The sequence below is a fragment of the Lissotriton helveticus genome, chromosome 6 (assembly GCF_964261635.1).
Source record: "Lissotriton helveticus chromosome 6, aLisHel1.1, whole genome shotgun sequence".
NCBI classification, from domain to species: Eukaryota; Metazoa; Chordata; class Amphibia; order Caudata; family Salamandridae; genus Lissotriton; species Lissotriton helveticus.
The window spans coordinates 227,212,970-227,240,035 of NC_136067.1; the positions used below are offsets into that span (position 1 = coordinate 227,212,970).

The 27,066-nt window shown below is 42.0% G+C and overlaps 1 protein-coding gene across 14 annotated transcripts in view; it reads left to right on the plus strand.

The window, feature by feature from the left end:
• Nucleotides 1–27,066, plus strand: part of TDRD6 (tudor domain containing 6) — a 2,679,339-nt gene that overhangs the window by 890,726 nt on the left and 1,761,547 nt on the right. For 12 of the 14 annotated variants that reach the window (XM_078647669.1, XM_078647663.1, XM_078647665.1 and 9 more), the window contains one exon: nucleotides 14,971–15,066. The exons of the other annotated variants lie outside the window; for them this stretch is intronic. In XM_078647669.1, the coding sequence (XP_078503795.1) occupies nucleotides 14,971–15,066 (96 nt within the window). The remainder of the gene's footprint in view (nucleotides 1–14,970; nucleotides 15,067–27,066) is intronic. 14 annotated transcript variants of the gene reach the window in all.

A 27,066-nucleotide genomic window follows, 5' to 3' on the forward strand; every position in this document is an offset into this window, starting at 1 on the left:
AACTGCAAGCACTACTCCAGGAATTTAATGACGAAGCAGACAGGGAGGTACGTCACCTGGGCAAATATGCCTCGGCGTGAATCTATGGCGAGGGGGAGCGCCCGAGCTCCCTGCTTGCCAAAATCGTGAAGGGCAGTAGGCGAGTCACCCCGCTCACGATGCTCCACACTGAGGAGGGTGAGATCCTTCAGGACGAGGGCGACATGCTCACGGAATTCAAAGACTTTTATTCGCGACTTTACTCTGCCAGGATGACTGGTGCTGAGAGTGAAATAGACAGTTACCTGAGCTATATCAAAATGCCCTTTCTGGAAAATTGGCAGAGGGAATTCCTAATGGCCCCGATACAGAAAGATGAAATTGCTGATGCACTAGACGGTATGAGAGCGGGTAGTGCCCCTGGGGCGGACGGTCTGACGGTGGGCTTTTACAAAGCCTTCAAAGATACGCTCATGCCACATCTCTCCACCTTATTTGACGAAATATGTGACACAGGATCGATGCCCCCATCTATGCGAGAGGCTATCATAGTTACGATACTCAAACCAGGAAAGCCCCCTGAGAAGTGCGGGTCGTATAGGCCATTGTCGATGATTAATGTTGACGCCAAAACCTTTGCGAAAGTTTTGGCTACACGCTTGGCCCTGGTGGCCCCGGGCTTGGTGGCGCCGGAGCAAGCCGGTTTTATCCCTGAACGCAACCTGAATTACAACATTCGCACGGTATTGGGCGCAATCCAACACACCCGGCAAGACACGCAAGCCATCGCGGTCTTCTTGGACATGGAGAAGGCCTTCGACTCCGTAGAGTGGCCCTTCATGATTAGGGTGTTGCGGAAGCTAGGAGTGGGCGAACCCTTTGTTCAAATGCTGAGGGCACTCTATCACAGTCCTACGGCTCGGGTACGGCTAGGAGACATGGTTTCGGATCCCTTCCCTATTAGCAGAGGGACCAGGCAGGGCTGCCCCCTATCACCGCTACTATATGCGCTGATTGCGGAACCTTTGGCGTGTGCTTTCAGGGAATATCAGACACAGAGCTATTAGCTTTCCGACATACAAGATGGGGATATCCACGTATGCTGACGACACGCTGCTCTACGTTAGGGACCCTGTAAATAACCTGTCTGCGGTCTTACGGGAGGTAGTGCACTTTGGGGCACTTTCCGGACTCCGTGTGAACTGGACAAAGTCGGTGGCATTCCCGTTGACAGCAAGCACTGACCGTTTTGATATGGAGTACCCTCTAGTGTGGTCAACAGAACCGATCAGATACCTTGGCATTAAGATACACACTGACCCGGACATTTTAGCCCGTGAAAACTATGGCGTAGCCTGCAGTAAGTTGTCCGATGTGGAGTTGTGGTGTAAACTCCCGCTTTCCCTCATGGGACGAATCGCTATCATCAAAATGGTGGTACTTCCCCGATTCCTTTTCTTGTTCTATAACCTCCCCATAGTAATGCCGAAATCATTTTTCCATACACTCACAAAGCTTCTCATTCGACTGGCATGGAGTGGTGGACAGCCTAGAGTGAAATGGGAGGTCCTGATGCTCCCGTATGAGCAGGGAGGCTTGGGAGCACCTAACCTTGAAAGGTACTACCGAATCGCACAAGCCACGCACTTACACACCTGGATACATGGCCGACCAGATAGCCCACATGTGATAATGGAACGCCTATTTGCAGCCCCCATTCCTCTACCCGCTACAGTGTGCGACCCCATGGACCGCAGGGTGGGAACGCTCGACTCCGTTATGGCCACCAACCACGCTTGGCACTCGCTACTACGTCCACAGGCCTGCGAGCTCTTGTATTCCCCGCTGATGCCAATAGAATGGGCGAGATGGCTCCCCACGATTGTGGAAACTGGGGTTGCCAGGGTCTTACACACTCTGGGTATTAAAACTATGGGAGATTTATTTGAGGCTGGGAAGGTCAAGACTTGGGTACAGGTCTCGCAGGGAAGGAAGTGTCACACGCTTCTAGAAATATTTCAATATCATAGGGTACGTAGAGCCTTTCTGGAATTGCTTGGCCCGAATCTAGCCGAGCCCCCAGAGATACCGGAGTTCACCTACATGATTAAAACGAAGTCTCAACATAAGTTAATCACTAATTTGTACAAAATTGGCCACCAACACTCCCAAGTAAACTACACCAGGGCGAGATTGTCGTGGCAGACAGATCTGGGCGTACAAATAGACGACGCTATGTGGGCCTATTGTTGTACCAGCACTAGGAGAGTCTCCCTTAAAGCCAGGCACCGGCTGGTCCATTTTAAATATTTGCAACGTGTGTATTATACCCCGGAAAGGCTACACAGATACGGTCTGAGGCAATCTGCGGAGTGTGAGAGATGTCATGCGTTGGTTGCCGGCTTCATGCACATGGCATGGGAGTGTCCGGGAATTAAAAAATTCTGGAAGGCGGTTTTTAGCGGAATGAGCACTATGATTGAGGAGGAGCTCCCGGCTGATCCGGCCCTGGCTTTGCTGGGATACTCCAAATCGCTCCCTGCTTCGTTGCGTAGGCTAGTAGATATGGGGCTCTTGGTGGCACGGAAAGTTGTAGCGGCTTGCTGGATGCGAGGGCCTCTACCGATCCTGAAGAGATGGTCCAGGGAGATGCTTTACTGCAACACGCAATCGGAGGCTTTCGGAGAGCTACTTCCGCCTAGAAGTCGCCCTAAGAATTTCTGGGGATTGTATCAGGCTTATTTAACAGCAAAGGTTGCGGAGGGCGACACACCGACACCTTCACTGGAGGAATGAGAGGGGCTCAGCGTTGACACTCGACACTAGATAGAAACAACGGGGGAGGGACTCTACACTACTCCTTCTGTTACGGCATTGGTGACCTTTGAGTGGGAGGCACGTTACTCGACCCGGATAGCACTGTACCAAACTGAAGAGCAGGGGAGCGGGACAGGGCGGGTATGCACCTATTAGACTCCTGACCAATCAGCACGTCCACAGAGAACAGGGTACACATCACAGTAGGATTCTGATAAGCGCATCTAGGTTGGCATAGTTGGGGGAGGGGGGGGTGTGACGGGGGAGGGGAAGTTTGAACTACCGGGGGGAAAAAAAAACACATGGCAAGTTCTTTTTGCTTGTTTGTTTGTTATATGTAATACAGTACAGGAATGTCTTAGTATAGCTGCTTGTCATCTGTTCCACTGAGGAAGAAAGTTACTATTTTACCTCTGTTATTATTGAATGATGAGTTCTGATCCGACTAAGATTAACAATGCAGCCGGCCCGAGAAGGGATGTAGGCGAGTGTCAATGTACTAATTACTGTTCCCATTGGTAAAAAATAAATTAATAAAAAAAAATAAAAAAAGACTGTCGAGGAAAAAACGGGGACTATGGTAACACTGCCATTACAAGACACCATGCAACATTGAGGGTTCTGGCTCCTTAAAGCTGTGTATTTTCGTTGGTTCTGCGTGTCGTTCTCCACTTTTGTATGTACACGTAGGCTGCCGTGTAGTTTTATGCACCTTTTTGGTTCTAATGGCAAAACCTGTTTATAATTAGGAACACTGTGGGTAGGCTGCTTTAGTTTAAGTTTCTGTATTTAAAAATCTCCGGTTTACACGATTACAGTTTTTTTATTTTGGAAATATGGTGTAAGATCTCCGCATATTAGCTGAAATATTCTTCAGTTTATGACTAGTGAAAATGTCTGATGCGGAACTAGGACTACAGGAAACTGGCTTTACTTTTCGAACTAAGAACCTGGTTCACAAAGTGTGAGCTTCATTAAAGTGAAGCAATCAGTTGTGGTTAGTAAACTGCTCTGCTTGTTGGCGTATAACTAAACTTCTGTTAAAGTGTTTTTTTCAAGCCGCGCCATTCCACTTTAGGCCCAGCCATATGCAAATCAGTCTTGACCCTTCTCCCCATGGGAACAGCCAGCCCGAACTGGCAGACCAGGTCTTCCCTGGACCAGAAATAAGCATACTGGGACCGGATTCAGGGTAACCATATCATACAATATAAAAAAAATACAATAGATCAACTAAACTTATAGTAAGGCGTTTTGGTATATGAAAAATTATACACAAATGCACAGTTGCCTAGCTATGGTTATCTGTACCTTCATAACCAGAACTCAGCCATGGGCAAAGCATCATGCCTCATTCTTCCTCTCCTCTTCCTCCCTATTATACCAAACCTCTTTAAAAACTACTGACAATATATTCCTCATCTTATCCCTACCCCCTCCTCAGCTGACTTATGACCTATCCTCTACAACCTATATTGCCATTATATGCACATTAGTAATTTATCGCTTAGATATTTACTTTATTGTTGTATTTATCTGACTTGCTTTACATCCACGCCAAACTCTAACTCCCTAACTCCTGGACTGTTTAATAAGATATATCCTTCCTTTTATGTAATCTTTATGACATATATTATTGTTTTGCTTTAAATATTTGTTATAAGTTCCCTGCTTATCCTCATTTGATGCTCTATTTCTCTTGGTTGTCTACTTAATATTATGCTAGGTATTTTACCCTAATCCTCACCTCAAGGATTATTGCACTCTACTCTGACCTGCACTCTTTCTCTCCATATTCTCTGAATCATGCCACCCCTCTCTCTCCCCCCCCCGCCCTGACCTCAAACTCTCCCATCTCTAAACTCGGCCCCACCTCCTGATCCATCCTCTACCCCTCCCACCTCTCCAAGCATGGCAAGAAAATCTTCAAGCACAAACTTCTCTGCCTCCACCCAGAAACTCTATTTGCCGATCATCACAACAGCCCCAACTCCTCACTCATCAACAACTTCATCTTCTTCACCAAACGCCCATTTAAATGGAAAAGCCTATTTCTTACTCACCTCCCTATACCTAACTCATGCAAAATCCCATACGGCCTGAAACTCTCCACCACGCCGTCTCCCTCCTTTCCAGGCGAAATAGATATTTCCATCTTCAAATCCGGAACCATTCTCATACAATCATCAGAAAATAACCTAGATATCTTTGAACAACACTTTAGCGCTATTTCCCAATCCCTCACACAATCCTTGAACCATGCCCTCTCACCGCCTCAATCCCACGGCTCATCACCCCCCAACATTTCCCCTGCACCCACTTCTCGTCTCTCTGAATCATCCCAAATGCTATCACCTTCTTCTCCCTTCATTTCCACTACCCTCCTTTCACCTCTTCCAGATATACCCTCAACTCCTCCCTCCAACCACACTACCCCCTCTGACCCACTATTGACCTCCCTAGCCTACATTACTAGTACGGAATCCCCTCACCCCCCTCCCGCTTTAGCCCCCCTCATGATCTCCCCCTCCACAACTAATCTTACTGATTATACCCAATCTCTTCTTACCTCCCTCGCGCTCAACATTATAACATGTTACAACTCCCTTATCTCCAAGCCCCGTGCCATCCCTCCTTCCGTCCACACCAACAACTCCCCCCTCCCCAACCATGAATCATCCACGCTGTATGATTGCCCTGTCCCCCTCATGCCTACTCTTGCCTTCCCCCTTCCCTAAACTCTCTATACTCCGCCACTCACTCCTCTCCTCTCGATCTCCTCTTCAACATTCCCCCATAGTCCTCCACACTACTCAACCCCTCAATGTTATCTCCAGCCCACCTCACTCTCCCCCTTATCCCCCCTGATTCAAATAATGCACTCTCTTCTATGTCCATCCCTCCCCTTGACGCCCACCTCACTTCTCCCTCTAACACTTACCCCCTGTTCTCCCCCCTTCTAATAATGTAGATAGGGTGGTCCCTGACAAAAATGGAGTTATTAACAACAATTTCAATAGAAACACAATAAATGACAAAATTATTTAGCAAAGCACAATTGTTTTTTCACATAGTGTCTGGGAATTTTTCATTGCATTCTTACTTTTTGCTTTTTATATTGTTAAACACATGAATAACATTGTTAGTGCCCACAATACAGGGAAGGGGGGGGGGGTGTTGTGCAGTGTTTGGGGATTAGTGCAAATGAGGGAAAGTGACAAGTCAATTGTAGATTTCTTTTAACAATAGACAATGGCTTCTCACAGGAGCCATATCGGAGTGCATCAAAAAATCTGTTAGCATAGTTATCATAACATCATATTGTAACCGGTGTTCATAATCACACTCTAGTCATGTGTTCAAGTCTAGCAGTCAACGTTTCGACCCTAGTTGTAGGGATGATGCCCCTTACATAGCGGGTCTTCTTCAGGACACGGGGGAAGGGGTGGGCATGTCCTATAGGGAAAGAATTATTAAAATTAATAAAATCCAGTGAATGGGGATTTCCACACAGAGGTCCAGAAAAGTTACATCATTAAGATAGGGCCGATGGAAGTCATGCTAGTACGTTTGGCAAGGCTGGGGCTAAGGTCCTGTCGCTGAATTTAATCCATACTCCAGTGCGAATTACTGAATGTCAAAGATCAACTATCGTGAATGGGGTAACATTGTTATAAAACGAGACAAAACATCGCCAGTTTTGTGATGGATTTTGCAAGAATTACCTTATTTGGGAACAAGGAGCTGTCTCCGAATTCGTTTCCTGTAAAGTAATATAACAACACTAGTAGTAAAGTCATTTACATGGATATTATTACGGGCAAACGCAACCTGGGGTTCTAAATCGTGTTTACCTTACTGCTGATCCAGTGGGATCTCAATTTATGTGATGCACCTAAAAGGAGGAAAACGGACCGCGAGTATAGCTTCCCTACTGACACAGCTCACTAGACAGTGATTCAGATTAGCAACATAGGGAAAATTACCTGTTTCATAACTTAAGTGCATGAGCCGGAGTCAGTGTTATTTCATGACTCTGCCCCTAAGGAATGAAATCGGAGCAAGGAATTATGTCTCGCGATTTCTTAATTAAATTATCTAATACCAAAGCGGAAAGGTGGAAGGGCCATCAGTACCTGAAAAGTCGGATCGGGGAACCGCGTCCCCGGCAATCTCCTCCTGGTAGTAAGCTAGACTGGCGTTCTGCACCGCAAATGTAAAAACAGGCAGACTTCCGCGTCACGTGATCGCGGTAGAAATGGAAATGGTAGTTAGACTGAGCCTGTCACTATAGTAACCTGTCGATGCCTCGGAGGGGGGAAGAAAAATTATTGTATTTCCATACTGCCGAAATGTGCCGAAGGTGGTTTCAGAGTGTTAACCTCACGTGGACTAACTCACAATACATGTGGTACGACATGATCTGACAGTGTTTGTGTGTATATGATCATGTAAAGAAGGAGGGAGGAAGGTAGAGAGGGAGAAGGGGAGTGCCATAAGCTACCATATTTCTTAAAGAACATTCAATCACCCAATGTACAAATTATTGGGCATGTTTTTTACAGGTTAATATGGTAGCTCAACCTGTAGTCTCGATGTAGTAGTGGGCCGCTTGGTTGTTTGAAATTGGCGTTCACTTAAACATGGGGAGATATTCCATAGATATTAACACAATTTTATTCAGAGCTAGACCAAGTAACTGCCTCGCAGGGTATTAAGGTAGTCTAGAGGGTAAACGCCCGGTGTGCTCCTGAATAGTTTTGTGACCGCCTAACTACCTCGCAGGGCGTTATAGCAGTTTATACACAGTAAGATGTACGGTTGTGTCATTACATGTACATGATTATATTCTACCTGACTGTGGAGTGAGCACCAAATAGGTAGTGGAAATCGGGTAATCTCAAAACCATATTAAGTAAGTGTGTATATATATATATATATATATATATATATATATATATATATATAGAGAGATAGAGAGATAGAGAGATAGAGAGATAGAGAGATATATATATATATATATATATAGATAGAGATATATATATAGATAGAGATATATATATATATATATAGATAGATATATATATATATATATAGATAGAGATATATATATATATATAGATAGAGATATATATATATATATAGATAGAGATATATATATATATATAGATAGAGATATATATATAGATAGAGATAGAGATATATATATAGATAGAGATAGAGATATATATATAGATAGAGATAGAGATATATATATAGATAGAGATATATATATATATATATAGATAGAGATATATATATATATATATAGATAGAGATATATATATATATATATAGATAGAGAGATATATATATAGATAGATAGAGATATATATATAGATAGATAGAGATAGATATATAGATAGATAGAGATAGATATATAGATAGATAGAGATAGATATATAGATAGATAGAGATAGATATATAGATAGATAGAGATAGATATATAGATAGATATATAGATAGATAGTTTTTTTTTTTTACAGATAGTGACCTTACATGGTTGCCATTTGTATAAAGCTACTATCCAATTCGTTCAGTCCCTCATGGATAGAGTTAAAACGGGTAATCCACTTCATCTCCCCTCACGATCCACTTAAGTCAGTCTGGTCCGTGTCCCTGTACTTTGCAATGGTCCACCAGTGGCGCACCTACAGTTTCACACCTGATTCGACTGTTGTGTTGAAGAATCCTGGACTTCACTTTCTGTTGTGTTTGCCCTACATATATCATCTCGCAGGGACAAAGAATACAGTAAATGACATCCATGGTGTTGCAGTTTGTGTAGTCCTTGAGCTTAATGTTGTGGTGTTTATAGACAAACTCTTTCGTTTGAATCGTATTAGCACAAGCTTTACAATTACCACATCTGTGGTGTCCGACAATAGGTTGTAGATTCCACATTGATGTTAGTGACGGTGGTGCTGGTGTTTCTAGGTATGAGCAGACCATGTGTTCACGTATATTCTTTGCTTTTCTGAACGAATGCATTGGTGGATCATTTCCGACATCATCGCTGATCAGGTTCCAATGTTAACGATTTTCTTAATCTCATTACTTTTAGTAGAGAAAGTCGTAACACATATTAAGCGGTCCTGCTCAGGTTACTCTCTTCTGCTACCTTGTAGGAGGGAATCACGGGGACTGAACCAATCTCTTTTTCTCACTCGTTTCACCATCCTTTTTGGATATCCTCTGTACACTAGACGCCCAATTAAGTCTTCGGACTCTGCCATGTAGTTCTCTCTCATGGAGCAATTCCTTCTAATGCTTAGAAATTGCCCGAAGGGCAAGTCATCTCTTAATGCTCTGGGGTGGTGACTAGAGTATTGTAATAAAGAGTTCCTTTCTGCAGGCTTTCTGTATAGTGTGGTACACAACTTCTCATCATCCACGTAAATAGACATATCCAAAAAATGTATGGTGGTAGGGCTGGATTCGACAGTGAACTGTATGTCGGGGGACTTTCCATTCAGCCAAGTATGAAAATCGGTTAGCTCTGTCTGTCCTCCTTCCCAAATCATGATAATATCGTCTATATAGCGCATCCATGTTTTTATCTTGGATCTGAATGGGTTCAAGGTGTTAAGTACTTAACTACCCAGGTCCCCTTGACCCGCTGGGTTGACCCCTCTTTTTGTAACGACTCCCCCCCCCCCTTCTAAGCACACCCTCTCCTCTATGCTTTCCCCTCCCCTAGACTCCCACGTCCCTTCACCCCACACTCATGCACCCCCCAAACTTCTTTAACTGCCCCCACACCTCCTCAAACATTACCCCACTCACACACCCCCTTGCTCTCCCCAAAAACCCATAATCTTCCAACGACGCCAATTCCTACTGCACACACCATTTCCACTTAACTGCTTGCCCAAAATTATTACCTCCCCCACATCCACCTCCTATACACTCCCACTCTCCAATAAAGATCCTCCCCCACATTACAACCCCTCCCGGTTTTCCTCCCCTCACTCGATCCCCCCTCAAAACAATCCTGACCCGTACAACTACTCAACAAATACGGTTCAACCAAATTCAATCCACACATCGACACCCCTTTACACTGAACCTCTCCTTTCATCCCTCGTTTCAGAACTCTCCTCACTCAGAAGCGCTATCTCTCTCCTTACTAATGCCATCGCCTCTACCCATACCTATTCTCCGACCCCCTCCCAATACACCCTATCTCCGCTCATTAACACCAATCCCAACCCATCAACTCACTACCCCCAAACGAGATTACCAACATCAACACTCCTCCGCTCGCTAATAGCTCCTCAACCAGTTTCACACCCGCTCAACCTTCCTCATTCGTCCCACTCCACAATGCCATCTCGCCCCCCGTCCACAACTTGATACTTACCTAACATCTGAAATTAAAACCTCCACGAACTTACCTTCCGCCCCCTGTTCACCCTCATCCACTACGCCACTTATTCATCAATCTTCTTACACTAAACACACTACCCATCAATCATCTATCCCAGTTCTCCTAGGTACAAGCAGACTCCCCCTTCTTCCAACTTCCACAGCAATTGAGACCTATCCCCCCCGTCCCTCAACTCAACAACCTGACCCCCTCCCCTACATTGCATGCTGATCAACTGCCGATCCGCCTCCTGCCACGCCACTGAGATTGCTGAAACCATTCTCAGTGAAAACATCGACATAGCATTTCTAACTGAAACCTGGCTCACCACCCACTCCACTCCGATCCTCGACTTGCTTATTCCCCCAGGTTACTCTATCATCAAGAAAGATAGAATAGAGCAAACAGGAGGAGGCCTTGCACTAATTTTTAACGCTGAACATAACATCTCGCTTGTCGAGTCTCAAGACCCTTCATCTTTGAATACCTTTGCGCAGATCTCTTTATGCACAACTCCCCCACTACTCGGCCGCATACCATCTACCACCCCCCCAGAAATTGAATCTTTTACTGAAGAGATGTCTGACCTTATTATCCAAGCATCTCTATCACACTCTAAGAATATCTTCCTTGGTGACTACAACGTCCACTGGAACAAAAATGATGACCCTGCTGTCATCCCATTTAAAAATACCATGGACACCACCAACATGACCCAACTATGCCATTCCCCCACTCACAACAAAGGTTCCACCCTAGATGCTATCATAACTAGCAACGATCTGGCCTCCGTCTCTAGTATACTTCCTGTCGACTGGTCTGATCACTACCTCATCCTCTTCAACATGAACAGACCCACTAATCGTCCCGCCCCCATCAACAGCCTTCCTAAGAACCCTACACGCAACCTTCACCTTATTCCTCCTGGTGAACAGGAATCCACAATTAAAACCCGATTACTTCTCCCCCCTCTCTCTGACAGCACCAATGACCTAACTAACCATTATAACAACTCCATTCTCGAAGCCCTTGATGTAATTGCTCCAATTAAACTCAAACAACAAAAAAAAAAACCCTCCCAAATCCTGGTTCAATTCTGAACTCAATAATGAAAGACGGTCCCTTAGACAATCTGAACGTGTTTGGAGAAATCCTCCCACCGCTGACAATCTGGTCCTCCTCAGAACTGCTAGAGCCCAATACAAAAAACACATCTACAACGAAAAAGCCTCCTTTCTCCGGTCACAACTTGACCAGGCTAGAAACCGACCTAGAGAACTCTTTAGCATTGTTAAACAAACCTCTACTGGCCCTCCTAAAATATCAGCCTCTATTGACAAATGCGAAGAAATAGCCAGCTTCTTTATTAACAAAGTCAATAAGATCGAACTTTCCTTCTCTTTTCTCCCCCCTCACTCCAACCCTCCCACAGACAACACAGCCTCCCTAACGCTCCTAAGTCACTTTCGTCCAATCTTCCCACTCTTCTCGACCAATCTCTAACCCTTCCTGCCCTCGCACATCCACACCTCTCTCCTAATGGACTCGCAACCAAAAACAATGCTTCATGGAGTGAATTTAGTCCAGTTTCAAAGTCATCGGTCATTAACATCATCTCCAAACTCAAACCTTCCTCCCACTCAAAAGATCCTCTTCCCGCCCATTTGGTCCAAGACCTCAAATTTACCATTGCCCCTATTTGGACCAACATCATCAATTCCTCCTTTGTCACTGGTTGCGTCCCGGCCTCCCTTCAGCTTGGTCAAATCTCTCCCATCCTGAAAAACACCTCTGCCGACCCTAATGACCTTAACAACTTACGCCCTATCTCCAACCTTCCTTTCCTCTCTACAGCCCTGGAAAAATGTGTCCTATCACAACTAGAGAACCATATCCTCGCCTTCAATCTCCTTGATGTTTTTCAATCTGGATTTAGAAAAGGCTGTAGTACAGAAACTGCTATGTTAAATATCACAGACGACATTCATTGCTCCCTTGACAAAGGTGAATTCTCACTACTAATCCTCCTTGACCTCTCGGCGGCATTTGATACTGTACATCATCCCACCCTTCTCAACACTCTCAAAGTTCGATTTGGCTTGGAAGGCACTGTACACAAATGGTTGTGCTCATTCCTTCAAAACAGATCACAGCAAATCAAGCTTAACCACTTCCTTTCTAAACCTCAACCTGTCTCCCTCGGTGTCCCTCAAGGATCTATCCTATCCCCAACCCTCTTCAATCTCTTCATGGAACCACTCACCATCATTCTCAAGCAAGCTAAAATAAGTTACCACCTCTACGCTGACGATACCCAATTATACTACAAGATCAAATCCCACAACAACATCCTTCACCTCAATGACACCCTGACTAGAGTACAAGCCTAGTTCCATCTCAACCATCTCAAACTGAACCCCAAAAAAACTGAAATCATTCTTTTCACCCCCAAAAACACCCTTCCAAATCTGGGTCAATGCTATCAAAGCTCTCAATAGCTCCCTCTCCACCTCTAATTCTGTTAAATCCCTAGGCATCAGCATCGACCAGAATATCAATCTCATCCCCCACATTAAATATGCAGCCAAAAGTGCTCTTTTCACCCTTCTCCACCTCAAGAAAATCAAACCTTTCATTCCAGCTGATGATTTCAAAATCATTGTCCAATCGCTTGCCCTCTCCAGGATTGACTATGGTAACGCCACTCTTGCCGGCACCCCTAAAACCCATCTTGCACCGATTAAATCTGTCCTCAATCTAGCTGCCCGACTTATCTCTGACTGCAAAAGATTTGACAACATATCCCCCGTCCTCTAAAATCTTAATTGGCTCCCAATTGAAGGAAGCTCGCTTACAAAACTGCCTGTATCACCCATAAAGCTCTTCACCAAAATACCCCCTCCTACCTTGCAACCAAACTAAAAAAAGCAGGTTGATCCAGGTCCCTGAGAAGCACCAACTCCCTTCTCCTGATCCCACCTAGACTAAAATGTCAAAAAACCCAATCCTGTGCATTCTCTGTTAATGCTCCTATCATTTGGAACTCTCTCCCCAAAGACCTTCGCTGCAACCCCTCTTACTCCCTTTTCAAAAAAGAACTCAAAGTACTTCTCCACAACAAATATTGGGGTATCTAACAATACTGTCACTGAGCATGTCCACTCTTTTCTCCTCCCGTATCCCCCCTCACCGCGTCTGAATGCAACACTATATCCCTTGTGAACTGTTTCGCCTATCTGTAATTTACCTTCCTTTTATTCCCCCCTTGTAAAATACGTATTGCAATACTGTATCCCATTGCTAATTATGCACATATTGTTATTCTATCTTATGTTGTCTACCTCTGTTGTAAAGCGCTCTGATACTCCAGGGTCCAGCAGCGCTATATAAAACCCTTGAAATAAATAAATAAATAAATAAATTTATAGTAGTGGTGAAGGTAGTGCCTGTAACCTTAACTAGCAATTCAGTTTTCATATCTCAACCATATCGTCTCCAAAAGTAATAGAGGTTGCAGTCATAAGGAAGTCAGTGTTGCATGAATAATCATTTATTAGAAGAAAATGTAAATGCAAGGCTTATATTGTTACCTCCGCGTTTTGCAGTGGAAATAAAAGGCACATTTATGAAAATTCACACATAATTAAGGAAAGCTTTGGTCTTTCCTACTAAGTGTGTCCTCTTATCTGGCTTGAACAAACACCTTTTTTTACATTAATCCAGCAAACTGTTGGTCGCCTTTTGGTTAATGCTCTAAGGCAGGGGTTCTTAACCTGTGGTCAAGAGACCCACCAACAGGGGGTGGGGTTAGGGGGAGGCACCGGGGCGGTCTTCCACCAATCATAAAATTAAATAATACGTTATTAAAGTGAATAAATAAAGGAACAAAATGTAAAACTGTAGTTCTGAAAACTATTCGTAAATATGAAGGAATTTGAGAGTGGAGGCAAAAATATGAAGTTGGTATTCACATTGATTCGTGGAGCAGTGTATGCATCAAACAAAATATAGTATAAATGAGTGGTGACCTCCGTTGAATTTATAGACATCAACCTTTCCTCAAAAATATTTTTAAAAAAATTGTGAATTAAATCTTTCTTTTTGTGTATTATTTTGAGGTCCAAATAGAAATTGCGTAAACTGGGGTTCCTTGGCTTCAGGCAATAACACTGGGCTTCCCTGGATTCTAATAATCCATTGGAAGTCACAAGATTTTAGTAATGATTGAGTTGGTGTGCACAGAAAGGAAAACTTACAACCACTGCTCTAAGGAATCAACCAGTTCATATACATCAGACTGAATTCTATGATGTATATTCTAGGATCCAAACCTTTAGTGATGGCTTTCCAGAGTTGCATAACAGTTCATTCTTTTCTAAGAAACACATTCAATTGCATCACATGCCTTAAGTGATCACTGGGGTGTTCATTCTAGGGCGAATTGTGGGATTGTTTTATTCTGGAATACAAATTTCGTTACTGTCCCGCCCCTCGCAAATGCTCTGTCCCAAAAAGAAGCTAAAATTCCACAGGGACAGCACGGGTAACACAGATTTACATTTTCAGGGTTTCAAGGGTTTTGCTTCAAATTATTAGTGGTGAATGTACCAAACACTTCAGTCTGTAGCAACAGGTATAGTGTAGAAACTATTTTTACAGGTAAGTACATTTTTCATGTAGCATATCTGTTCACCTAAGCTGGATTTTTGTTGCTGTTACGAATGCTTCTTTGGTTGAGACCATTAAATCTGTTACTTGTGTTTTAGAAGTGACATCAGTAACTTTGGGTGAAGAGATGCTTGCAGTTATAATGGATTCTGTTGCAGAGGGCAAAGCAGATAGTACAAGAGACACAGATGAAGGTACCAAAAAGAACCTTTTTCCTGAAAGAACTGTTTATTTTTGCAGGGGATTGTCCTGGTACACAGTATAACCTTCAAGAAGAGACTAGTAGACAACAGTTTCATCCAGGAAACAAAATTTTACCTTTGCAAATCATTGAGCGATAACCATTTCAGTACGAAACACCTGGGTGTTGCACGTGTTATAGTAATTGCATGTTCTTTGATAATAATTGGTGAACTTATTGCTGTTGTAGTTTATCTGCCATAAGCAATCCTCTTTATTCGGTTTCCATAATTTGTAGAAAAACCATAAAAGTACATGTAAAAACAATCATGTCTGATCAATAAATAAGATAAATACAAAACTTTCAATACATTTGTAAATACTTCAATTATTTAGGCATTAGGTGAATAAAAACATGTGCTATCAAGTTAAAATACCTATGTGCCAATGATTAGCCAAGATTAGGACGGTGATTAACACAAAATTTCAAAAAACAAGCTATAGATTTAGCATATATTTCATTTTCCAGGAACTGAAGCACTAGAAAAGCTGGACGGCAACCTCGTAGACCCATAGATCTCAATAAGGGAACAATCCGTTGTCTACGTGGTGGACTATAAAATATACAAAAAAACAGTATATGAGTTGTAGTTTGTACAGAAATAGTATCACACGGATAAGCACATAGATTCAAAGACCAATCATTCCGTTGGGGGAAAGAAATTAAACGGTGAAAAATATTAAATCTAAAGCGAGTAAGCAAGAATTTTTCATACGGGTTCAAGTTATATGTTAAATACCGTTGTATAGTAGAAAATAGTCTGAATAGACAAAAGATGCTGGACTGAACTTTTTCCTATCTCACTTACAAGGCGCAACTGTCCTAAGTGCACTAGGCATGCCTTTTTTAGTTCTTTTCTCAACATCTCAGATATGGTTAAGGGATCATTGAAATATCCCTCAAGGCCAAGATCAACAAAGAATGTTTTCACATAGGCTAGCCATCTGACCCTTATCCATGTTGTCAAGTGTCACAGTCCTGAACAAGGCATCGTGTTAACCCACACTGGTCTGTAGACCAGATCCGATGCCATAACATGATCGGTTGTTTTCTCACAATATCCGATATATAGTCCAGCCCTAGCTCTAGGTGCACCCATATGTCGAAGTGCTCTTGGGAACTGCAAGTAGGTACCTCAAGAAGGTATTCTCGAACTTCTGTAGCTCATCAACATTAAAGTACCCCCACACCCCTGAGCCATAAATAGCAACACTGACACATTTGGCCTGGTAGATCTTTAACATCTCTGGCGGAGATCTCTTCCCTAATTTCTGGGCAAATGACATTAGGGCAGTGGTCGCCCTCAGGAATAACAGTTTCCTAGAGTTGATCGCCTGTGTCCATTTAGACTTCTTGTCTATTAGAATCCCTAAATAAGGGTAAGATGTAGTACATTCTAATACAGTCTTATTGACCATTATGTCTTTAGTTTTCTTTGGACTAAGACCTGCGTGCATGTTCTTTGTTTACTTTGAGATTCAGACTATTCATAAAACTACAATATTTATTTAGAACCCGCTGAAGATGGAGGGGGTTCTTGCGAGAATCAGTGCGTCATCGGGTATAATAATGCTGGAATTGGCAGATGACTTATTGTTGGGAGGTCTTGACTCCCTTCCAACATTGCTACTTCAAGGCCATTGGTATAAAGTGTGAATAGGAAGGGGGCCAGAGCGCATCCTTGGCTGACCCCCCTCTCTATCCAAAAGGATTCGGTAAGTTCTCCCCCAAAACCATGCCTAATCCTTGTTTCCGAGTAAAGCTCGCATAAAAAATTCACCAACGGTGGATCCACTCCCATTTTTAGAGTGATTGACCACAGTTTTGTATGACTGACGCAGTCAAAAGCTGCAGTCAAGTCAACATATACCATATGCAGGTATCCCCCTTTAGCTTGAACATACTTGCCTATAAGAAGTGTTAGGTTCAAAGCCTGGTCCACTGTACCCAGTCCCTCACGAAACCCATATTGCAAATCTGAAATTTGTTTTATGGTCAGTGGTCCAATCCTGTAGTCGTTCTAAGGGGATACGACCAGCGACCTTTCCAAGAGAATCTAAAAGTGAAATGGGTGTATAACATGTTGGACTGTGTCGGTCGCCCTTTTTTTAAAAATTGGCACTAAAATTGAAGTGGACCAAAATTCAATTAATCCAACATTTCTAGCAGCTTCAAGCACTATTGTAAGGCTGGGGGGACCATAAATCTAATTAATATTTAAAAAGATCCACTGGTACCCCGTCGGGGCCTGGTGCTTCCCTGATCTCGATGCTTTTAATGTATTTATTACCTCCGTGTGAGTAAAATCTAACTGTATTGGGTATTCTACTTGTCCAGGAGATACTTCCTTCTCATCGTCCATAAAGTGCTCTATGTTCGCATCTAGATCCTGCCGAAATATTTTTGAGAAAATGTTAACCCATGTTTTTGCATCTATGGCAACGTCTATCTTTGGGGTATCATTTCTTTCAAGAAGGAAGGTAGAACTGTCCTTCATGGAACAGCTCTGATGTAGCTGATTCCATAATTCATTTCTGATCTCTATTTTGCGTTTTTTTAGGGCCGCAGCATATGCCTTTCTAAGTCTAATAATCTCTTCCTTGTCCTGATTATTTTTGCTTAGTGCAATTTTTAATGTTGAATATGCTTTAGTGCACTCTGGATTAAACCAACCCTTTTTGATGTTTCTTTTTTCCGATTGTTTTCGGAATAGCTCTTCTATAATTTTGGTAATAACATTGTAACTAGACAGTATTTGTTCAGGTGTAGAAATAGGATCAAGACAGATTTCAATAGAAGGCAATGCACGTTTGACTGCTTTAGCTGTTGTCAATTCTTGATCTATTTTACCCTATTTTAGTGCGAAACCATTAAGTCTATCCAGAAGACTCAGATAATCAGGCTCCTCCCTGAGGGTAGGTACACATAGTGTTAAACTAATCGGGAAATGATCGCTTAATGCGTTAATTGTATCAAACTTTTGCATGGTCGGTGCCATGCTATAAGAGGCAAGTATGAAATCCATTGTGCTTTTTAACCCCCTCCCATTGAACGTAGGAGTAAAAATTACAGAGGGGGTAACCAGTTCATTTGCAAACCCTAGCTCCATACCGAATAAAATCTCATTCATACGGTTACCAGCATTCGGGTGAATAAAGTGCGTTAAATTGTTCCTGCCCTCGTCCTGAATACCACAATTATTTGTACAGTTCTTTTTGCGCAGAAATAAGTTAAAATCACTGCCCCAAATCAATACAAACGATTTATGTACTTTGTTCGCAATTCTTGTAATAAAAAGGAAACCTTGTTTAAAACATCAATTAGATCCGTTGAATTCAAATTATTATAAAAAATTACTAAAAAGTAAATAGACTTCTTATTTATGTTTAACATAGGAACCTGGTAATTGCTTTCCAGCCTCAATGGGACTATTTCCTTAAGAACCAAAATGTTCGATATATACGTTGTTAAGCCCCCCTTCCTTCTTCCCGAGGTAGATGGTATGGCCTCAGAGAATTAGGTCTTATATCCCTATAGATGAATTGGGGAGCTAAGCCAAGTCTCTTGAAAACAGACTATGTTGTGTTTCCTCACTAATTCCACCCACATATCGTTTGTCCTTTTTGAATATAGGCCTGCTATGTTCCAAAAAGAAATGCAAAGTTTAAAACCTTTTAATTCGGGCTTGGGTCTCATAAACTGGGGGGGTGGCTCTATATTTGATGGATGTCCTAACCAATCTTTCTGTCACCCCCTCATTTGGATAGAAGTCCACCGTATCGGTTATTAATATGAGATCCGAACTAAGTGAGCTATGAGTAAGGAAATTGGTTGAGTCATAAGAGTTCTGTAATAATTGTGTTTCAGGTTAGCTACAAACAGCACTGCTACTCTTTTATTGGTTCTCCTATTATAATAACCTCCAATTCCAGTCATTCGTTATCATCTAGACCTGAAAGAGCATTACATCTATTGTAGGTGGGTATGGATTGTGATGGCCATTGAACAGTAAGAGGATTTCTCCATTTTGCAGGGGGATAGTTATTTCTTCTAGGTGGATAAAAGAATCCCAGTGTTAGTATATTTATCCCTATGGCATCTACAATGTGATTCGCACCTATCCTCAGAATTTCGTTTACCAGCAACGGTGAACCAAATGTCATAACTATACAGTCCCCTGAGAAAACCCTCTCCCGGGATCCCATCCAATGTGCTAGTCTAACCATCTTGAAGTCCTGAAATAGTTGTCTGTGTAGACCAACCCTATTGCTCAACCAGTGTAGTGATTTGTTCTTGAGTGATATCCACGATTCCTCATTGGGAGCTTGATTGTTAGGTACATTACCCAGAAAAATAATGTAGGGGGTGGCTTCTGGTGGAAGATCTAGATGGGTGTCTGGAACCGATGGGTCAGGATGTAAAGGAGTTGGAGGGTACGTTTGTATGTACTGATATAAACAAGAGGGCGATTGTGTCTGCAGTGTGCTAGCCTGTGGAGTTATTGAATTGTATTCTTCTACTGTCTTTTTAAGTAGTTGCTCATTCTGTGGAATAATGCCTACTGCAGGGGCTGTCCTCTTGGATGAACTGCCCGTAGTCGAAAGATCTTATTTTCCTGCATGGATTTTTGAAGGCATATTAGGCGTATCATTACTGTTTAACGTTGAGCCCTTTACTTTTAGTTTATTAGTTAGGAAAATTTCTATGTTATCCATTCTAGTTGACAACTGGTCCAACCTAACCCTGACATATAAGTCTAGTCTCAATACAACAAATAGCGACGTGGTTGACTTGTAGGTTCAGTGGCGCTTAGGGTTTAGATTCGCACTAAAAATTAATCAATTTCAAATCATTTGTACGGTGCTCAAAGGTATGGAGAACCACACAAACTCCATAAATCAAGAGACTAGTCTCTCACCAAGAAACTTCTAACTCCCAAGCACACGTATGTTCATTAAATTAATTCCACTTATTCGGAATGTCACACATATCATAGGCAAAGAACATGTGAGTCAACAGTTCCAATTTTCAGGTCAAGTTCTTTTCTTGTTTTAATTCTGATTTCTTCCAAACAGCAAACAGCCAACGCGTTTCGTCGCTACAGATAGTGGTTCCGCGACTTTCTCAATGCTGCATAAAATAGACATACAAAATTGTATAGTATTTCTTCAAATTAAGTAACCTCTAGATTACTCCAAGCACAATAGTGAATTCCTATTTTACCAAAACAGTACACCCATTGTGGTATGCCAGCTAAGTGGCCAGAGATTGTTCACATCTCAGCATTTAATTATCTAAATTATATTTATATCAAAACATTCCAATTAAGACTTGTGTATAGTCTAAACAAAGTAGGATGGAAAGAACGGAAACAAGTGGTTCCAAATGGTTCAAAATATCTCAACCTTGCTGCCCAGAAAAGCCACATTAAGACAAGTTAAGAGCTTCAGTGATCAAGAGTGTCAGTATAGGGTCGTCAGTCAAAACGGGGGTCCCGATTAGTAATTCGATGTTTCGTGCAAAACAGGAATGGGAAAAGTTCTCAAGTGTCAGCACTAGTTATTAGTCAATAAAAGAATATAATAACGATACCTAATAGTCTCTGTATCGTGCTCTGTAAAAGGTAAAAGACTGAGTTGTAGACAATAACCATAGACAACATTTCCATTTAGAATTGTCAATAAGATAGATACCAAAGATTAGATAACACCTTCTTTGTGCGTGGTGATATTTCCAACCCACACGTGGGTTCCAAGTAACGAAATGTTATATTCGTGTCGGTTCCCTGCTGATCTGTATCAAGTGTTCGTCATTCATTTCTGAAGTATAAAATTATTGTAATCGGTATCCCCTTTTACCTTCCAAGTATGTAACATGAAAAGTTACTGCTCTTGGAGGCATACGGTTCTTTTCAACCTTTGCATAGATTAGTGCTGGATGGATGATGGCTCCCCACCCCCGAACAGAGTTGCAAGCAGTGCATTGTGTAATTTTAATTTACAGTCCATCGTGGTGCTTCAGCGTGGTGGGTTATTGTCTGTCCTTCTGTGCTCTCTGGGATACTGACAGTTTTAGGGACCGCTCTGCTGTCCATGGCACGAACCACAGACTGTGGGCCGCAAAGAAGTGGCATCCAAGCTCAGTCCGCAGCACTGGAGAAAGTGGTAGGCATGTTTACTTCTTGCTGGGATTGAATTCTGGATGTCTGGGGTGTGAAAGCCTTTATATTTAATGGATACCTGGAGTGATATTTGGAGATTGCAAACTGAGGAAGATGAACACTCATTTGCAGTCAACCAAGCTTTTGGTACTGGCCGAAGGAAATATTGGTGCCAGCTGGACCGGAACACAGATAGCAAAACATTCCAGTAAGTTCCATAGCAGGCCACTGTGACCACTCCCACTGGTGCTCTTGGCACAAACAGCAGAGTTTGTACACTTACCTTGTCTCTCTGACATTGATAAGGCACACAGAATGCAGTAATGGAGTCTGGGAAGGGCATTGGATGCCATCTGTACCTTCATTGAACTTTGTTAGGGACAGAATTTGTTGGTGCCATTTGACCCTTGCCCAGTTGTTCAAAAGACTAAACTCATCCACAAGTGGCTTAAAGAAATAGAATGAGATTTACCTGTGATATGAATACTAAAACAGTGCAATGTGATGTATACTACGTTAGAAACACTTACGTTTTGACTGGTAGACATGTTTTTGTGGTTTGTTTTTGTGTGACAGACTACTCTAGGCATGGAATGCAGAATCTCTGAATTGTGTTGTTACTGTGTTTTATTTGTGGTGAGGGGGCAGCTATTGCTCGTGAGGTCTTGCACAGTCACACCTTTTGGTTGGTGGTGCAGCAAGTTCTTATAAGAACGCGCAACTGTAATGCTCTGCTTGAGAAGAGAGGGAAGGCACAGTTTAGGTATACATACTACTCTGTGGCCTGCAAACACAATGATGCATATAACATCAAGGATGAAGTCGGGACATCTAGCTACAACATAGACGTGGGTCAAATTCATCCACAGATCTACCCGCCCAATTAAATTGATCAAATTGAGGTGAATTAATATATCGCTTAATGGATAACTGGGCCTCTGATCAATATTGAAATGCAATGTATTATTCACACATATCCTAATACAATGTATGATTCAGTGTCAGTGCAGATACCGTAAGGTGGACCAAGTGCTTGATGCGTGAGTTATTTCCAAATGTACATTTATACAGAACCAAATCAGGGTGTCGTGGTTTTAAACACGATTATGTGGACATTTAATTCTCCCATTGTAGAACCCAGTGATGCCATAGTATGACATCACTGGGAGATTCTGAAAGAATGGTCAGTTGATGAAGCTGGAGGTTGCTGTACACTTGTGTAGCTGTATTTACACTGCCTCTGTGGTTACTACATTTCATGGCGACGAGGACAAAAATCTGCGCAGGGGGCAGATGACGGAGTGACCTCCACCCCTGGAGAAAAAAAAAAGTAATTTATAAACTGTAAGTAAATTTGTGGTTTTACCAAGGCTTGTTTCTTCTTAAAGAAGAAGATTTAAGGAAGGAACTATTTTCTGCACGCTTGGATATTATAAGAAGCTGGAGTCTTGACATTGTGGTGTTTAAACTGTTATTAATGGACTATTACATCTTTTAAAATATTTAGGTCATGAGTCCACGTCATTTAAATATGACTACATAACTAAATGGAGCATCCAGAGTCACGGCCATTAACTTCCTTTGTTACACCATTAGGGGCTTATCGCTATCGGCGCATGCCATTCGGATTAGCTTCAGCCTCTGCGGTGTTTCAATGAGTTATGCAAAATATATTTCAAGGGATGCATAGCGTTTTGTGTTTTCAGGATGACATAATATTTGTAGGCAAGTCTTTTGAAGATCATGATGAGTTAATGAATATAGTTTTGGGAAGGATTGCTGATCTCGGTCTAACGATAAAGAAAGAAAAGTGTCAACTGAGAAAAGACCGAGTGAACTACCTTGGTCATGAGATATCTGCTGGTGGTATAAGACCAAAGAAAAGTATAGTAAAAGCAATTATAGATGCTCCTCAACCATCAGATAAAGACTTGTTGAAATCATTTCTTGGTCTAGCAGAGTACTGTTCGAAATTTGTAGCTAACTTCTCAAATATTGTAGAGCCTATGAGGATGTTATTGAAAAAGGGAGTGTTATTTGAATGGGATGCTTCATGTGAGGCGGCATTTAAAAATGTCATTGGTTACTGCACCTACTTTAGCCCACATTGATGTCTCGAAGAAAACAATATTAACAACTGACGCCAGTAATGTTGGATTAGGTGCGGTTTTAACCCAAAGAACAGCTGAAGGAGAAAGTGTGATTGGGTTTGCGTCACGACGTCTACAGGGAGCAGAGCGGTCTTACTCAACCATTGAGAAGGAAGCTTTGGGTTGTTGGGGGATAAATCATTTTATATTTTATTTATGGGGACTGCCTTTTGTTTTGAGAACTGATCATAAGCCCTTAGTGCACATCTTCAAAGGAGGAAGGGGTCTTGAAGGAAATGTCACTTCTAGGATTTCTAGATGGTTGATATCAGTAATGGACTACAACTTTTCAATTGATTTTGTTAGAGGTAACAATGTTATAGCTGATTGTTTGTCACGGATGCCAATTGAGGAGGAAGAAGAGGATTTTTCTTTGGTATCTGAGGTGGAATCTCCGTGTGTTGTCAGTGAAGTAGACTTAAACTTAAAACAGTGGAATGAAGCCTTGAGTTGTGATAAGGAATATACTGAGCTCAAGGACGTCATACGTGATGGTTGGGGAGATGTGAAGAACTTGAATGAGGAATTAAAAAAATATTTAAAAGTTAAAGACCAGTTAAGTATTCAAGCTGATAAAGTCTTGAGATGCAATCGTGTAGTGCCACCTAGGGTGTTAAGAGGTTAATTAATCAAATTGGTACACGAGGGACATTTAGGGAGAAGCATGTGTAAAAGGAGATTGAGACAGAATTTTTGGTGGCCGGAAATGGATAGGGAAGTAGAAGAGGTAGTAAAAGATTGTCAAGTGTGCAGTAATAGTGACAAGTCTAGGGTAATTCGGCAACCACCATTGGGTTGTGTAGGTGTTACTAATCGACCCTGGGAAAAATTAGCGTTGGATTTTCTAGGGCCAATTGAGAGACTGGGTGTGAGAAGCAGATTTTTAATTGTATTGGTTGATTACCACAGTAAATGATTTTTGGTGAAACCTGTAGAACATATTACATCTGAAGTAGTGATTGAGTTTCTGAAGAGTGCATTTTTAGAAGAAGATATACCAAAGTGTCTGGTTACGGACAAGGGAGTCCAATTGGTTTCAGGTATGATGGCAAGGTTTCTTACAGGATTGGGTATAAAGCATGAGAGTGGCATTGTTCAGGCCATAAGCTAATTGATTAGTTCAGCGAGTTAATCGCATCATAGTGGACAATATTCAATTGTCTTTGAGCAATGGTTTAAAGTGGAGAGAGGAACTAGACAAGATCTGGGCTCACAGGGTGACTCCTCATTCTATTACAGGTATATCACCTTTTGTGGCTTTAAAGGGAAGGGAACCAGCAACCAAAGAATCTCCTGTGTGGTTACAAAAGAAAGATCCGGTCTGGGTGGTTCGAGAATTAATGGCAAAAAGAGTTAGTCTCAAGAAAGGAACAACAATGACTGACAGAAGGAAAGGAGTGAAAGATGTGAAAATCATTATTGGTGATTGGGTGGTTACAAAGAATATGGGATTTGTGAGAAAAGGTGAGAGCAAATTTTCCAGACCTCAAAGAGTAATAAAAGTGTTGAACTCAGTAGTTACCCTGGATGATGGAAAAATGTGGAGTATGGAAATTTATGCAAAGTCGATACTCCTAATTCTGTTGAACAGTTGGTGCAAATGTAAATGGGAGAAAAAAAAAATCTTATTGAGTTTTGTTATTGTTATTGGGTATTTTCATTTCTTGTTATTGATGTTTAATATGTATTAATCTTTATGTTCCATTGCAATTCATTGTAAGGGGGGAGATATGTGTAGATTTCATTCTCCCATTGTAGAACCCAGTGATGCCATCGTATGACGTCACTGGGAGATTCTGAAAGAACGGTCAGTTGATGAAGCTGGAGGTTGCTGTACACTTGTGTAGCTGTACTTGTATGAATAAAGACTTTTTATTCATTAACCACTGCCTCTGTGGTTACTACACATACTCATTCAATGCTCATTATTCCAATCATAGTTTGCCACAAGTGCATAAGTGGCAACTCTGGAAATGTGTAGGCATTTTGAGCATAATGGAATGAAGCCATGGGGCTCTTCAGATCAGCATGGTCTGTCTAGTGACCTGTAAATGAAGAAAGATGGCCTGTAGTTTCGAATACACTTGAGGTGTTAAATGGTAGAGTTCTAATCTGCCACACATCACGAATGAAAAAGGCTTCTTAATGGACCCGGTCCGTACCACCATGCGCTACTCCTGGTGTGGATCTGCAAATAATTCAAAGCATCTTCATAAGATAAACAGTCCAGTTCTGCCACTTGAAATAATGTGGCAGTAGTGTACATGTATTCTGGGAGGCATGCAAGCCTTTGTGGAAACCAGGATTAAGCTCAGAGGGTCAGTGCCCTCCTGCTTAAGCAGATGGCCAAGGTGGATCAATTGCTAGCAATCATCTGGGTCCTGTTGTGTGGATGCAGATTAAAACATGTTCATATGACATGGGCTCTCTAGTAAATGTACTTCCATGGCAGTTAATCATCAGTCAATCGTTCGCATTTATAGAGCACACGGCTACTCAGTGTCTCTGCGCTAGGGTGAAGTGCCACACAACACCATAGGATTGCCCATCCAAACCTACAAAACAAAACTACATCAATTCAGTAGGGCTGGACAGATTATGTGCTGAAAGTTTGGTGTATGTTCTATCATAATATCAGTCAAAGAAGACTTTTCCCACATGACATGGAGCTGTAGTAAGGTTGTGTCGTACTGGCAGGATATTTTTACTAAGCTTGCCCTTATGACAGAACTTACTAATGAACCCTCTCCATTGCTAGCTCTCCTGGGATATGTCCAGGATATTCGTAAAACCTCATGCCGATTTGAAGCTATTGCTCTACTTCGTGCCAAAAGAGAATTTGCCATACACTGGGGCAGCAAACACTCCCCCACCGGGCACGCATGAATCAAAAGACTGATATACTGTGACACAAACAGCCAGCTCGTTCCAGCTGCCCACCTGCAGACCCTGCTATGTCTGGCAACCATTGCAGACCTATCTCCTCACACTTATTATCTCAATTGCATATAACTGCATCTCGTTAGCAAGATCTGGGGGCACAGATCTACTTTGGAACACCTCTGCCTTTTTCTTGTGGATTTAGCTCTGACAAATGTACGGTAAATGAGTTTAATGATAACTATTGTGATATCTGTACTATTTAAATGACCTGATGTGCTATATACTATGTAACTGAACACTTGCTATGTATGTACAGTACTGCACTAAGCTGAAGCATAAACGTAAAAAAGAAAAGCAGTTGTAAGAAAGTGGCTCTGTATATACTGGACCAAAGTAAGGTACAGTGTGCACAGAGTCCACAGTCCCAAGAGGTATGGCAGAGGCTAAAGTTGGATATAACTCTCGTGGTAGCTTGCTGGAGCAGTAAGGCAGTGTCAGAGGACAGTGTAAAGTATTTGTTGTACACAATGTCAGCAAATGGTCTCACACACTCAAGAACTGAACTCTAGGCCAATTGTTTTGTATATAAAAATATATAGTTACTTTATTTTAGGTTTAAAGTATTTTATTGGTGCAACACAAAGGAACAAACATGCAGAGTGCATGAGATATCGGGTCACTGCGGCCAGAGCCGCGCTTTCGGCGTTGCGTCTTCAAAGGATATTTCAATCGCAGGCTAGTCCGCAGAGACATTTAAGGA